The following is a 16,163-nucleotide window of genomic DNA, read 5'->3' on the forward strand; positions in this document are numbered from 1 at the left end:
TTAGATGACCTCCAAGATCCCTTCCAACTTTACTATTATTATTATTATGTAATTGTCCAATCTCTTCTGGTTAATTCTTCTCCCTGTCAGGAAATTTCTCCTGAGTTCCAGGTTGCTTCTCTCCTTGATGAGTTTCCATCCGTTGCTTCTTGTCCGGCCTTCAGGTGCTGTGGAAAAATAGGTTGACCCCTTCTATAGAAAGATGGAATCGTGTTTCCAGCCAAATTTCCCTTCTTCACGCAAGGAGGGAGAAAAGTATTCATTAAGTTAGGACCATTCACTTAATCCTATCAATGGATAATAACCTTGCTTCCTTTAGCGGTTACCACATAACTAGTTCATTCATTTTAAAAGTCTCCAATATTCTAAATTAAATTAAATTAATTAATAAGTCAAATTATTGATCCTGCAATCAAATATTACAAAGGTAGAAGACATGCTCTTCAAACAATTAGATCATTGTTTTTCAACCTTAGTAACTTGAAAATGTGTGGACTTTAACTCTCAGAATTCTTGAAGCGATACCAAATGGAATTCTGGGAGCTGAAGTCCATACATCTTGAGGCACCCTGGCTGACGAATTCTGGGAGTTGAAGTCCACAAGTCATAAAAGGGCCAAGTTTGAAGACCCCTGCTTTAAACGAGTGAGATAAAAATTAACAGGAACCAATAATTAAGATAGAAAAGGGGGGGAAGCAAAGAATGAAAGAGGTTACAAAGCCAAAAGTGCAGAACTAAACAGAAATATGCCCCCCCCCAAAAAAATCCAACTTTTTTTCCATAACACATAAGTATCAGCTTCCATGAACCTCTTAATCTAAATTTACAACATAGCTTTCATTTTTGTTTTCTATTCTATCTAATCATTGAATGCATATTTCGTAATTTCATTTTTTTCTGTTTCACGCAGAAAGTACAAAAGGGGATTCCAATCAGCATTAAAATGAATCTTTTCTCTAATCCAGGGGTGGGTCAACTATAGCCCCTTTACGACCTGTGGACATCAACTCCCAGAATTCCTGAGCCAGAATTTCCTGGCTGGCTCAGGAATTCTGGGAGTTGAAGTCCACAGATCGTAAAGGGGCCACATTGCTCACCCTGATAAAACCAAAACTACCAATTTTCCCCATCTCTGCCAATTCCATTGATTCCACCATCCTTTTGTCATGGTTCCGACAGATAAAACTCTTCAAAGAACTTCAAGACATTGTTTACCTTAAAGAATCTTTATGTTGAATAGCATAGCATCGGCGCTAAAATAATCGAAGCCAAAACCTAAATTCCCCTCCCCTGAGCGCATAGTATCCAAGCACAATTCCCTCCTCCAATTAGCCGTCATAAATCACATTCCCCAATTAGCTTGAAGCACGAGCTTCCCCTCCCATTCTCCAGCACACCAAATTCTTATCAGCTCTGGTTACAATAACCTTGTTACTCATGCTGGGTCCAGTGTTGTTATGTGTGCATTGGTAACTGATAGACGAGAATATCTATAGCTCAGGCTTAAATTGTGGGTTGCTTGATGCTTTCAAAGCTTAGTGGTTTTCTTCCAGATGTTTCATTACCAAACTAGGTAATATCATCAGCCCCACCCTCTATTGGCACTGATGATGTTCCCTAGTTGGGTAATGAAATATTTGCAAGAAAACCACCAAGCTCAGAGAGCACCAAAGACCCTCGTTTCAACCTGTGAGGTTTTATTTTTTCCAACGATTTGTCGATTGGCCCCAAAAGGAATATATCTCCATGGAAGAGTCGCTTGTCCCTTGTGGCTTCGATGTTTTCTGTTCTTTATCGCCAGTGCCAAAGTTTGTGGTTTTTCGTGTCTCATATGAAAGAGAGATGTGTGTCTTCTGGCACATTGTACTTCAATTTATGCTCCTCAAACAGCTTGGAGAGCCCCTCCAGGTATCTCTTATGGAGATCATCAACTTCATCTTGGCTGGGATTGTGTTTCTTCTCCACCTGAATGGGTTTTCCCACTGGAGGGATCAAATAGGAGAAATAATAGTTTAATAATTTAATTTAATTTAATCTATTCTATTATATTATTATTCTATTCTATTGTATTCTATTATTATTCTATTCTATTCCTTTATTTGACTTGATTTTATTTTATTCTATTCTATTCTACTCTATTCTTTATTTTATTTGACTTGACTTACTTTATTTTATTTTATTACTTCATTTTATTATTTTATTTTATTTAAACTTGCATGCCACCCATTTAACCAAAAGCGGTTATAGGGCAATTTACAGATATTGTTCAAAATGCACTACAGATAGTCCTGCCTAAACACAGTTTGTTTAGTGACCGTTCAAAGTTAACAACGGCACTAAAAAAAGGGACTTAGGACCATTTTTCACACTTATGACCGTTGCAGCCTCCCCACGGTCACCTGGTCCACATTCAGAGGCTTGGTAACTGGCATGTACTTACGACAGTTGCAGCGTCCCGGGATGACACGTGATCCCTTTTTTAGCAATCTTCTGACACACAGAGTCAAGGGGGAAGCCAGATCCACTTAACAACCGTGGGATTTAACTTAACAATTGCAGTGATCCACTTAAAGAGGGTGGTAAGAAATGTTGTAAAATGGGCCAACGCTCACTGAACAAATGTCCCAGCAACAGAAATGTCGGGCCCAATTGTCATAAGTCGAGGACTTTCTGTAACGTTGCCTTAGCATATCCGGTTGTGTTTCCTCTCTTGGAAGGCTAATAAGAGGAAACCTCAAACAATCCTCAAAGAAGGAAGAATGCGTCCAGCAGATCCTTCGGGTTTTTTTTTTTAAGTTTTATTGATTTTTTAGTTTTCCATTTAAATATTTAAAAAGCAACATGGCGGCTGAATTAATCGATAATTCAATAACACACAAATATATTTAGTACGCGTCTCAAACTATTACATTAAATATTTCCTCTCTTTTTCCCTTTGTGTTTACTGTCTCATGTTTAAACTAATACAATTCTTATTATATCAAGTAAATTAAAATAACTTTCTTACATTTATCAATAATTTTTAGTTTATACCCATCCTAGTTATTTTAATGTTCAATCTTTATAGACTATCAATGTCCTAATTAGTTTTTCCCAATTTTTAGTTTCCCATTAATATTTAAATTTAACATTTAATGTTTATACTTTCCAAGTTTTAAATAATCACAGTTCCCTTTATCCCAATTCATCCCAAAAGCTAATGTTCAGGATACACGTATTATCCATTTGAATATATTTTATTTCTCACCATCTTACATCAACTAATTAATAATACAGTATAACATTCTTATTTTCTATTAATTTCCAAATGTTTTAAATTTAGTAATCAAAATTTCTCTTATGTCAACATTAAATACTTCCTCTCTTTTTCTCTTGGTGTCTACTATCTCATATTTAAGCTAGTAATTTTTATTATAGCAGCTAAGTAATAACATATTTATTACATTTATCAACAGAGTTTTAGCTTACATATATCTTAATTACTTTTATATTCAATCTTTATAAGCAAACCAATATTCAAATTCAAATTTTAATATTTATACTTCCAAATTTTAAATGACCAAAGCTTTATTTATCTCAGCTCATGACAAAATCTAGTATTCAAAGTACACATCTTTTCTATTTGAGTGTGTTCTATTTTAATTCTCACTAATAAATCAAAACCGCAATTTTCTTCAGCCTTATTCTAGCTTTCTTTCTTTGCCAATTCGCCTTCCTTGTTTTACTTCCCTCTCATTTCTGGATGCCACGGAAGAAACATGGACTTACCCACGGTAAAGATTGGCTTCCTGTATGGAAGAAACCCAAAGGTGTACTGGAAGATCCCTCTGGCGTAGAAGAGAGGCAGGGAGAATCCCATGATCTTCTGCAAGCGGTCTTGTATCCACCTCACCCAGGATCCTGTGGGGTTTTTGATCTGATCATACAGTTCATTCTCTCCGAAAGAGAACACGGGGACGAGCGGTGTGCTAGGAACCGAGAGGAACCAGAAGGAGAGATGGAATCAATCAGGTTGAGGTAACCGAGGAAGGCTGGATGGCTGCAAATAATGGATTTGAGCACTCTTTCTCAAGCTTTGCATATTGAAGGGAAACACGGTAATACTTCATGTGATCAGTGGTGGGATTCAAATAGGTGAACAACCAGTTCTCTGTGTGGATGCCGCTTCCGGAAGTCCATTTTGGGCCTGGGCAACAAAAAATTAGCGACCGGTTCTGCCGAAGTAGTGCAATCCAGCTGAATCCCACCACTGCATGTGATGTACATTGTACAAGAAGATCAGGACCCGCCAGAAACTGTTCCTACTTACCCGTTCTCTATGGCCAGCCGAACGAAGCCCTTGCGGTTATCTAACACCAGGGTGTAAGCTCCAGGATGGGCGTGTAGGGCTTCCTTGGCCCCTCCCACAGATAGGATTACAATATTCCCACCTTCCTTTTTCCGCAAGACATAGGAAACAGATTCCTTGTCCGAGGGAATTAAACCTGGGTGAAGCAAAGCAGGAAAAAGAAGAACATTAAAGCCCCATACAACACACACACACACAAACACACACACACTAAATAGCCTTAACAGGGAATAACAGAGCTGGAAGGCACCTTGGAGGTCTTCTAGTCCAGCCCCCTGCTCAAGCGGGAGACCCTACTATTTCAGACAAATGGCTGTCCAGTCTCTTCTTGAAAACTTCCCGTGTTGGAGCGCCCGCAGCTTCTGGAGGGAAGACACACAATTTCCTCCTTCTTGTCCATCCAGGTCACCAATACAGAGAGTCATCAACTTACGACCTCAACTGAGCCCCATTTTTGCCACATTTGTTAAGCGAATCACTGCAGTTCTAAAGTGCTCCGATTTGGCTTCCCCCTTTGACTTGGCTTGGCTGCAAGAGGTTGCAAAAGGGGATCACATGACCCTGGGACACTGCAACCATCGTAAATAGGAGTCAGTTGCCAAGTGTCCGAATTTTGATCACATGACCCACGGAAATGCTGTGTAAAAAGCAGGTCTTAAGTCCCTTTTTTCAGTACTGTTGTATCTTTGAACAGTCACTAAATGAATCATAAGGAGTCAAGGACAATCTATAAATGGGATGAAATCCAATTTTCTCCAAGAAGACTTTTTCCCACCTTTCCGCCAGAGCAAAATCTGGCCAAATTCCCAAAGGATCTCCAGCATTCCCTAAAAGGGAAAAAGCTTTCAAGAAGCTCGGAGTCCTTGAAGTCCTAGTGGACGATCACCTAAAAGCCTGGATACAAAAACATATGAAGAACGGATGCAGGACTTGGGTATGGCCAGTCTAGGGCACAGGTCGGCAACCTGCGGCTCCAGAGCTGCATGCGGCTTTTTGAGCCTTCCCCTGCAGCTCCCAGCCTCCTCTGTCATTTACAGAGAGAGACAGAGACAGAGAGAGGCACTTACGCTCCCCCCCGTGTGTGTGTGTGTGTGTTGAAAAAAAAGAGCTTACTGGGCGGGGCTTCTGCCTTGGCTGCATCTCTGCAGGAAGCAGGAAGCAGGAAGGGCAGGAGAGAGCTAGCCAGCCCACCTATGCTGACTCAGGAATTCTGGGAGTTGAAGTCCATGAGTCATAAAAGAGCCAAGGTTGCCTACCCCTGAGCTTGTTGGAGAACAGCTTGAAGCCAGCTTGCCACGTGAGCAGAAGATTGGAGAGAGGGAGAGAGGGGGGGAGAGAGAGGGGGGAAGAGGACTAACAGACCAAGGGCAGAAAGAGAGAGAGGGAGAGAGGGAGAGAGAGACAGAGAGAGAGAGAGACCCTTTGGACATCTAAAATGAAGATAACGCTGCATATATCCTTTTTTTAATCTTATATATATATATATATATATATATATATATATATATATATATATATATATATATATATATTAAAGGTAAAAAAAGGATATATTCAGGGTTATCTTCATTTTAGATATCAAAAGGGTTTTGCGTCTCCCAGTGTTTTGTTTTCGGTGGGAAACAGGTCCACGTGGCTCTTTGAGTGTTTTGGGTTGGTTACCCCTGGTCTAGAGGAGCGGTTCTCAACCTATGGGTCGCGACCCCATTTGGGGTCGATCGACCACTTTTCGGGGGTCGCCAAAGGCAGCGATCCGTCATTTTGTCCCCTCCGGGGGCGGCGCCGCACATGTGCGCTGCGTCGCGCATGCGCATAGCGTTTGTGTGACGGGGGTCGCCGTCACACAAACATTGAGAAACGCTGGTCTAGAGGAAAGAAGGACTGGGGGAGGGCATGATAGCAGCATTCCAGTATTTGAGGGGCTGCTACAAGGAGGAGAGGATCAATTTATTTTCCAAAGCACCAGAAGACAAGACAAAAAGCAACGGATGGAAACTAATCAAGGAGAGAAGCAACCTGGAATTAAGGAGAAACTTCCTGATAGTTAGAACAATCAACCAGTGGAACGAGTTGCCTCCAGAAATTGTAGGTGCTTCATCACTGGAGATTTTAAAGAATGGACAGTCATTTGTCTGAAATGGTATAGGGCAGGAGTAGGCAACCTTGGCTCTTTTATGACTTGTGGACTTCAAATCCCAACATGGCTGGCTGAGGAATTCTGGGAGTTGAAGTCCACGAGTCATAAAAGACCCAAGGTTACCTACCCCTGATATAGGGTCTCTTGCTTGAGCAGGGGGCTGGACTAGAAGACCTCCAAGGTCCCTTCCAGCTCTATTCTGATTGACTGATTGATTTTGCTCTTCCAAAAGTTTCCCGATGAATCAGAAATCCCTTCCAAGTCGGCTTACCTAAACTCATCACGTAATCCCGGAAAAAGGGGGCTCGAAACAACATACTCAACATCGTCGGGTGAGGCTTCAGGCCTGGGAAGTGTTTGGAAAAGCCGGTGGCTTCGGTGCAGAAATTAATGAAGCCACCAGCCGGCAAGATGCCGTGAGGATGACAGCCGAAGACGTAGTTCTTGGATGGATCCAAATCGGCCGTCTTCACCAGCTGGAAGACCAAAGGCATTTAGGATACTTGTCCATTTCTTATTTATTTATTTTTTTTATATCCAGGATTAATTACTCCCGCCCACTTTTACTGGTGTTATGATGACGATAAGGATTCTGTTGCTTTGCATGTACACTGAACGCTTCTGCACCAGAGACAATTTCCTTGTGTGTCTAATCACACTTGGCCAAATAAAGGATTCAGCTCAATCCAATCCAATCCAAGTCCAAGGTGGTGAACATATCCAACCCCACCTTCCTCCTTCTATTTTCCCCCCAACAGCACCCTGAGAGAGAAAGAGAGAGGGGGGGAGAGAGAGGGAGAGAGGGAGGGAGAGAGAGGGAGGGAGGGAGGGAGAGAGAGAGGGAGAGAGGGAGAGGGAGGGAGGGAGGCAGAAAGAGAGAGGGAGGGAGAGAGAGGAAGGGAGGGAAGGAGGTAGGGAGGAAGAGAAAGAGAGAGGGATGGAGAGAGAGAGGGAGGGAGGGAGAGAGAGGGAGAGGGATGGAGGGAAGGAGGAAGGAAGGGAAGGAGGGAGGAAGGGAGGGAGGGAGGGAGAGGGAGGGAAGGAGAGGGAGGGAGGGAGGGAAAGAGAGAGAGGCCCAAAGTCACCCAGAGAAAGAAATATTTTGGGGAATATTAAAAAGGCAGAATATTATACTTCCCCAAAGGAATAACGGAGAAAATCGTAGGCAGAAACAACTCCCCCCCCGCCCCCAGTCTCTCTGCCCCAAGCAGAAACCAGCTCTGTAGAAATGCAGATTTGATAATCCTTTCAGAAAGATCGGAGCCAGAAATCTTGGAGCTTATGGGATTAGAAAAAGACCCTTAGAACCAGCAACTCCTCACCCAAAAATCCAACACAGGACATAACTGTTCTGTTTTCTGCTTGGTTCAGCTTTGAAGAGGCAGCGATAGAAACAAATACTTCTTTATTGAAGTAAAAAAAAACAACTGACAAGTGTTACTCCACCCCTATTTATATATTCAGCTCTGGGCGATGTCAGCCAATGAGAGTACAGTATTCTCCCGCTCAAATGCATAATAATCAGCCTTGTAGACAGCAAGTCTAGCTAGCAGGCCACGTGGTCTGCTAACCGTTCCTGCACAGATTCCAGCCACCTGCTTCATAAATTTAACTCAATACATTACACCTCTCCCCCCTGGTTCTTTGACACTACAAAGCATTGTTTGTGGTTCAAAGATCACACACATTCAAAAGGCACAATAGCAGGCTGGCCTGTTCCGGTAGACCCGAGCCTTTGTCCATTGCCTTGTGGCTGGCCTATTCCGGTAAGCCTGAGCCAGAGTCCTGCGGTGGTGGATTAGAATCCACCGGATCGGCGTGAAAAGCCGATGGAGAACAATGTCCCGTGGGCGCAATGCCTGAAGCAGGAGCAGCGTGAAAAGCCCATTGAGAGCAATGTCCCGTGGGTGCAATGCCTAAAGCAGGAGCAGCGTGAAAAGCCATTGGAGAACAATGTCCCGTGGGCGCAATGCCTGAAGCAGGAGCAGCGTGAAAAGCCCATTGAGAGCAATGTCCCGTGGGTGCAATGCCTAAAGCAGGAGCAGCGTGAAAAGCCATTGGAGAACAATGTCCCGTGGGCGCAATGCCTGAAGCAGGAGCGGCATGAAAAGCCCATTGAGAGCAATGTCCCGTGGGCGCAGTGCCTGAGTTAGGAGCAGCCTCGTTGGCAAAGCCCCTGTTCAGCGATCGCAATGTCCCGCTTTCACTGACAGACTCAGGTGCACAATCGCAATCGTGTTCCTCCTCCACCCACTCAGAGCAGAGTCAGGAGCGGAAAAGTGGCGTGGTGACCTCCAACGCAGCCGGTCAATGTGCCTCCGGAGCACACGACCATCTTCCAGGGCCACTTTGTATGAGAGCGGCCCTGACACCTTGCAAACCACAGCTACCACCCACAGTGTCCCTAGTCCATAGTTGTGTGCCCAAACCAAGTGCCTCGGTGTCTTAGGCTGCGGCACTTGTGAAGCAACCCTGTCTGGATGTAGGCGATCCAGCTTTGTGATCAGACGGCGCCCCCCTCTTAATTCAGCTGGGCTCTTGCCGGTAGAAGTGAAGGGTGCTGTGCGTTGGCAGAGTAGGAAATTTGCCAGCCTGTGGTGCCATGGGTGATCCTCTTCAAGGATTCCTTGGTGGGTCTGACCATGCGTTCCGCTTGGCCGTTAGAGGCTGGGTGGAAGGGAGCTGAAGTGGCATGTCTAATCATATTTGCCCTTAAAAAGGACTGAAATTCTGCAGAAGTAAATTGAGCCCCATTGTCTGAGACTATGACATCTGGGAGCCCATGTGTTGCAAAGGTGCTGTGCAGAACCTGGATGGTCCGGGCAGTAGTCAGAGTGGACACTGGAACGACCTGTAGCAACTTGGAGTGACTGTCCACAACAATGAGGAAGAGTTGCCCCTGAAAGGGGTCAGCAAAATCAATATGGATCCTCGACTAAGGGGCTTGTGGGGTCCCCCATCTATGCACAGGAGCATGTGGCATTTCTGGCCTTGACTGCTGGCAAATGAGGCACCTGTGGACCTGGGCCTCAATTCTTTATCGAGCCCAAGCCACCAGAGGTAGCTACGCACGAGCGCCTTCATCTGGACTATGCCCGGATGTCCTTCATGCAGAGAATCAAGGACTCTAGTCCTCAGTGAAGTCAGGATGACTACCCTGCTGCCCCATAAAATAAACCCTTAAAGGTGGATAACTCATGCTTCCTTTTCCAGAAACTCTGGAAGTTAGGGCCAGGACACGTTTCCGGCCATCCTGTGAGCACACAATTCAACACGCGGCTCAACGTGCTATCAGAAACTTTTTCTGCAGCAACATCGCCTGCATTAAGGGGAGACTCCGGCAAATCCTGGATAGCCAATTGAGATCAGGGCTGGTATCACCAACTAGTGCTTTTTTTTAATGGCAGGGGTCTTCTAACTTGGCCCTTTTATGACTTATGGACTTCAACTCCCAGAATTCCTCAGCCAGCATTCCTGGCTGAGGAATTCTGGGAGCTGAAGTCCACAAGTGATGAAGGGGTCATAGTTCCCCTATGCTGACCCAGGAATTCTGGGAGTTGAAGTCCCCAAGTCATGAAGGGGCCATAATTCCCCCATGCTGACTGAGGAATTCTGGGAGTTGAAGTCCCCAAGTCATGAAGGGGCCATAGTTCCCCCATGCTGGCTGAGGAATTCTGGGAGTTGAAGTCCACCAGTCATGAAGGGGCCATAATTCCCCCATGCTGACTGAGGAATTCTGGGAGTTGATGTCCACCAGTCATGAAGGGGCCATAGTTCCCCCATGCTGACTGAGGAATTCTGGGAGTTGAAGTCCCCAAGTCATGAAGTGGCCATAATTCCCCCATGCTGACTGAGGAATTCTAGGAGTTGAAGTCCCCAAGTCATGAAGGGGCCATAATTCCCCCATGCTGACTGAGGAATTCTGGGAGTTGAAGTCCACCAGTCATAAAGGGGCCATAGTTCCCCCATGCTGGCTGAGGAATTCTGGGAGTTGAAGTCCACCAGTCATGAAGGGGCCATAGTTCCCCCATGCTGACTGAGGAATTCTGGGAGTTGAAGTCCACCAGTCATGAAGGGGCCATAGTTCCCCCATGCTGGCTGAGGAATTCTGGGAGTTGAAGTCCACAAGTCATAAAAGGGCCCCGATTTAAGAGTAGAGTTTCATCTATTTAGAGACCAATCTCTTGTGGCTTATTTATCTTATCTGTTGGGCACTGATTTAATGACTCTGTTACTTTGTGTGGAAAAGATGGTTTAATGCATCTTCTGCATCTATATACGACTAAAAACATCCTGCTTGTCTGTCTATGTAACCTGCAACTGGGGCGAAATGGGCTACTGTTTCTGAACCAAGGTACTCCAAATAGGCTAAGTGACATAATGTGTCCAAAATCCAGGATTCATGACTCCCACAGAAGGGAAATTTGGCAAATTTTATATCAATGTCTTGACATAAAATTATCATCTGTCCAAAAGATTCTTTCCCCCCCCCCACAAGGCCATTTGACTGATTAGTTTTTCTTTGAAGACGTTTTGCTTCTCATCCAAGAAGCTTCTTCAGCTCTGTCGTCAAAGAAAAACAAGAAAGTCCACTTGCCTCATGAAAAAAAATAAAACATCTTTGGGATAACTATGACCTGGATGATTGAGAATCTCCATAGATGCCGTATGCCCAGTTTTGTACAATAGTCAAACCGGGCAGGCACAGACTTGGTCAGATAGTTAGGACTGCAGGAAAAAAACATTGCAACCAGCCTACCTCCCATCAGAGGCCTGTATATTGTGGGGGTCAGAAGGAGGGCTGAGGAAATATCTACATGAAATTGTGATACACCACAGTTGAGCCCAAAATTTCCACTGCTAAGCAAGAATAAGAATAAGAATAAGAATAGAATAGAATAGAATAGAATAGAATAGAATAGAATAGAATAGAATAGAATAGAATAGAATATATGAGGATGGTGATGGGAATAGAATAGAATAGAATAGAATAGAATAGAATAGAATAGAATAGAATAGAATAGAATAGAATAGAATAGAATATAGAATAGAGATGGTGATGGGAATAGAATAGAATAGAATAGAATAGAATAGAATAGAATAGAATATATGAGGATGGTGATGGGAATAGAATAGAATAGAATAGAATAGAATAGAATAGAATAGAATAGAATAGAATAGAATAGAATAGAATAGAATATGGGAATAGAATAGAATAGAATAGAATAGAATAGAATAGAATAGGAATAGAATAGAATAGAATAGGAATGAATAGAATAGAATAGAATAGAATAGAATAGAATAGAATAGAATAGAATAGAATAGAATAGAATATATGAGGATGGTGATGGGAATAGAATAGAATAGAATAGAATAGAATAGAATAGAATAGAATAGAATAGAATAGAATAGAATAATAGAGCTGGAAGGGACCTTGGAGGTCATCTAGTCCAACCCCCTGCTCAGGCAGGAAACCCTATACCCTTTCAGACAAATGGCTGTCCAGTCTTTTCTTAAAACTTCCAGTGTTGGAACAGAACAGAACGGAGCAGAATTGAATAGAATGCAGAATAATGGGAAAGAATGAAATGGCATGGCATGGCATGGGAGCGAAGGGAAGGGAAGAGGAGATGGAGGAGGAGAAGGAGAAGGAGAAGGGGAAGAGAAAAGAAGAGAAGAGAAGAGAATTCTTTATTGGCCAAGTGTGATGGGACACACAAGGAATTTGTCTCTGCTGCATCATCTCTCAGTGCACATGCAAGCAACAAGCGATAAATCATGATCGTAATCCTAAAATACAATCATCATTTATCCGTTAAATGACAGTAATTCAGTGAGTTTTATCCCATTTTGTGACCTTTCTTGCCACAGTGGTCAGGTGAATCACTGCAGCTGTTAATTTAGTAACATGGTTGTTAAGTGAATCTGGCTTCCCCATGGACGTTGCTTGCCAGAAGGTTGCAAAAGGAAACGCTGCAACCGTCCTAAGTACATGCCAGTTGCCAAGCATCTGAATTTAAATCAGATCAGCTCGGGGATGCTGCAACCTCTGTGAAAAGCACTCATCAGTCACTTTTTTCAGGCCCCTTGTAACCTCAAACGGTCACTAACTGAATGGTTGTAAGTCAAGGACGGCTTGTATAAAACTCCCGTCATCTCCTTGACAGCCTCTTTCTCCACCCGTTATGCAGCTGGAGGCTCTGCTGCCTCTTATCCGCTCGTTCCCTAAGCAGCATCTCTTCGTCCCTGTCTCCCAAGGTGTTTCTCCCATGCCATTATACTCCTTCCCTCTAGGGGGACACGTACCGAGATCGGGAAATAATCTTTCGCGTATCGCCAGATGACCGAATTCCGCACCCGGTGGGAGCTCCGCCCATCTTTGCGCGGGGTGTCCCAGTCGAACGCCCACCAGACAGCATAGAGGGCGCTGATCAGCCAGAAGCGTGTGAAGAGGAGGAGGATGAAGAGGGCAATGGAGCACTGAGCTGGAGGAAGAAAAGGGAGAATTGTTAGGGGTCTTTCACGTTAACACGTTCGGTTCCCTAATCTGGAATAACAGAGCTGGAAGGGACCTTGGAGGTCTTCTAGTCCAGCCCCCTGCTTGAACAGGGGAACCAGTGGTGGGATTCTATCTCTCTCCAGTCTATAGCACAGTCCTTTCAGCAGCTCCAAGAAGGCTCCACACCCATTTGCACCACTCAGGTGACCCTGAAGACACAGATAAACCTCCAAGTGGCCTCAACGACTCTCTAAAAAGGATGCAAATGACCAGTTTTTCTGCAAGGAGTATAAATCCTTCCATTCCCCACCATCCAGTCAGAACTGAAGAAGCTTCTTGGAGAAGAAGTGAAACGTCTTCACAGGAAAAACAAGAAAGTCCAGTTGCCTCTTGAAAAAGCACCTTTGGGACAGTGATGACCTGGAGGAGAGAATCTCCCTCCACAACAGATAGCAGAGATTTGGGGACAAGAAGCGCCCACTTGATCTACCCTTCCAAACTGATCCCTGTTCATTTTCCGATGGAAAAATATTTCAGTGCTCTATTTCAAAATAAAAGCAGCATGGTAACCTATCAAAATTCTCCATGGTATTCCTGGAAGAGAAATTTGTACACTTTTTTTTTTTATTGTCATTTTTAAAATTTATAAGCTGCCCCACTCCCGGAGGACTCTGGGCGGCTAACAATAAAAACACCATTAAACATAACAAAACAAACAGTACAATAACAGTCATCCAGGGGTAAGGTTTTATAAACCCCAGGCCTGCCGGAAAAGCCAGGTCTTAAGCAGCTTATGGAAAACCAACAGGGTGGGAGCGGTCCTAATCTCCGGGGGGAGCTGGTTCCAAGACGTGGGTGCCATCACAGAGAAGGCCCTCCTCCGCGGCCCCGCCAAATGGCACTGCTTGGCCGACGGGACCTGAAGGAGGCCCAGCCTGTGGGATCTAACCGGACGAAGGGAACTATGAGGTAGTAGGCGGTCTTGCAAATAGCCTGGCCCTGAGCAATATAGAGCTTTAAAGGTAATAACCAACACCTTGAATTGGATGCGGAGACCAATAGGCAACCAGTGCAGCTCACAGAGGATAGGTGTAACATGGGTGTATCGAGGAGCACCCACTATCACTCGCGCGGCTGCATTCTGGACCAATTGTAGTCTCCGAATACTTTTCAAGGGTAGCCCCATGTAGAGCACGTTGCAATAGTCCAGACATGAGGTGACAAGGGCATGACTTTCCCAAGGACAGGATTTCCCCTTAGCTATGTGTCAAGAATGAAACTTTGGCAGCTACAGGCCTCTTCGTTCCAACTTGCCATTAGAGTAAGGGGGAGGGAGGAGGTGTTGCTTTAGGATTGTTTAAGATGAAATTGAAGTCCACAAGTCAGGAAAGGGCCATAGTTCCCCCATGTTGGCTGAGGAGTTCTGGGAGTTAGTCCACGAGGCATGAAGGGACCATAGTTCCCCAAGCTGGCTCAGGAATTCTGGGAGTTGAAGTCCCCGAGTCATAAAAGGGCCATAGTTCCCCCATGTTGGCTGAGGAATTCTGGGAGTTGAAGTCTGCAAGTCATGAAGGGGCAAATTTCCAGAGAAAAGTCATTCCGCTGATTAATTGTTCTCACTGTCAGGAAATTTCTCCTTAGTTCCAAATTGCTTCTCTCCTTGATTAGTTTCATCCAGGATATGTTATAAAAGTATTCCGTGGCTTACGACCCCTATTGAACTCAAAATTCCTGTCGCTAAGTGAGAGTGCTATAAAGTGAATTTTGCCCTGTTTTACTCCTTTCTTGCCACAAATGAACCACTGCAGTTAAGTTAGTAACATGGTTGTTCAGTGAATCCAGCTTCCCAAATTGACTTTGCTTGTCAGAATGTCGCAAAAGGGGATCATGTGACACACCCCCAGGACGCTGCGACCGTCATAAATATGAACCAGTTGCCAAGCGTCTGAATTTTGATCACCTGACCGGGAGACTGCTGCAACGCTTGTCAGTCATGGCACTTTTTTTCCAGTGCCCTTGTGACGTTGGTCACTAAATGAATTGTTGTAAGTCGAGGCCAACAAAAAAGAAAGGCAGATCCCTGCCTGAAGGAACTCGCAAAACGGATCTCTATCCATCTCAGAGTCTTATTTCTGCAAAATGTATCCCTCGGTTTTGATGCACAATGCAACCACCGGTGGAGATTTTCCTGGCAACCCCTTAAAACAGGGGTCCCCAACCCCCGATCCGTGTTCCGGTATTGGACCGTGGCATGCCAGCAACAGGTCCGCACAAACAAGCAAAGCCTCATCCGCGGGATGCAAGCAGCACACAAAACCACACATCCTCCGGTCCATGAAAAAAGGTTGGGGGCCTCTGCCTTAAAAGACAGCCCCCTCCCTTCCTCCCCCCCAGCGACCTCCATATCCTTCAAAACGTCCCCTTAATTAGGAATAACCTTTTTTTTTTTTTACCCATGCAAAAAAAACAGAAGAACCATTGACGCACGGAAGCCGTCTGAAGCCGTCTCTCCCACGGGATGTGGAGAGGAGCGAATTCAATCTTCATCCTAGCAGCCGAGCCCATTTCCACCCTCTTCGGACTGAAGACGCTGACCCAACGTTGTGGTGCTGGTTGCGGGAGAAAGGGGCAAAGTCTGTGGCCTCTGCCGGCCCAGGAGGAACACGGTGCTGGGTGCAATTACAGTAATTAATGTGGAAATCTGGAGGAAACTCAGCCCCTTTTGGCACTCTGGACCAGTTCAGTGTGTAGGGCTGGGTCATAAATTCTTGCTTCTCTGTTACATCTCAGCCACCTCACCCAAAAGCAGCAGAAACGTTCAAGAGAAGTTGGAAGGGACCCATCTTCCTTCTGGTGCACCTTCTCCTCTTGGGAAAGACGCCAATGGAGCATTGGAAAGCACGCTGCACCCCTCTTCATGGGTTTATGAGATTGTTTTTTAACCCAGCTTTATTAGTTTATAAGTAATACAAAGTGGCAACATGTATAATATTCCTTCTTCCTTCCCCCCCCCCGATAACAACGACCCTGTGAGGTGGGATAGGCTGGGAGATAGCAGGACTAGCTCAAAGTCTCCCAATTGGCTTTCATATCTCCTAGGCAGAACTAGAACTCACTTTCTCCTGGTTCCTGGCTGAAGTCACCCAGCAGGCTTCCATGCATAAGGCAGGACTAGAACT

At 44.7% G+C, this 16,163-nt stretch overlaps 1 protein-coding gene across 1 annotated transcript; it reads right to left on the reverse strand.

Moving 5' to 3' along the window:
- Nucleotides 1–1,827: 1,827 nt before the first annotated feature.
- On the reverse strand, nucleotides 1,828–15,531 carry LOC120320163 (2-acylglycerol O-acyltransferase 2-A-like). The gene is made up of 6 exons (XM_039369678.1): nucleotides 15,438–15,531; nucleotides 12,792–12,970; nucleotides 6,757–6,961; nucleotides 4,310–4,484; nucleotides 3,769–3,968; nucleotides 1,828–1,982 (listed from the first exon to the last, which is right to left on the reverse strand). The coding sequence occupies exons 1-6, from the start codon at nucleotides 15,529–15,531 to the stop codon at nucleotides 1,828–1,830; spliced, it is 1,008 nt and encodes a 335-aa protein (XP_039225612.1).
- Between the last annotated feature and the right edge of the window lie 632 nt (nucleotides 15,532–16,163).

This window comes from Crotalus tigris, unplaced genomic scaffold (genome assembly GCF_016545835.1).
Source record: "Crotalus tigris isolate CLP2741 ecotype Arizona unplaced genomic scaffold, ASM1654583v1 scf7180000021196.354758, whole genome shotgun sequence".
Taxonomy (NCBI): domain Eukaryota; kingdom Metazoa; phylum Chordata; class Lepidosauria; order Squamata; family Viperidae; genus Crotalus; species Crotalus tigris.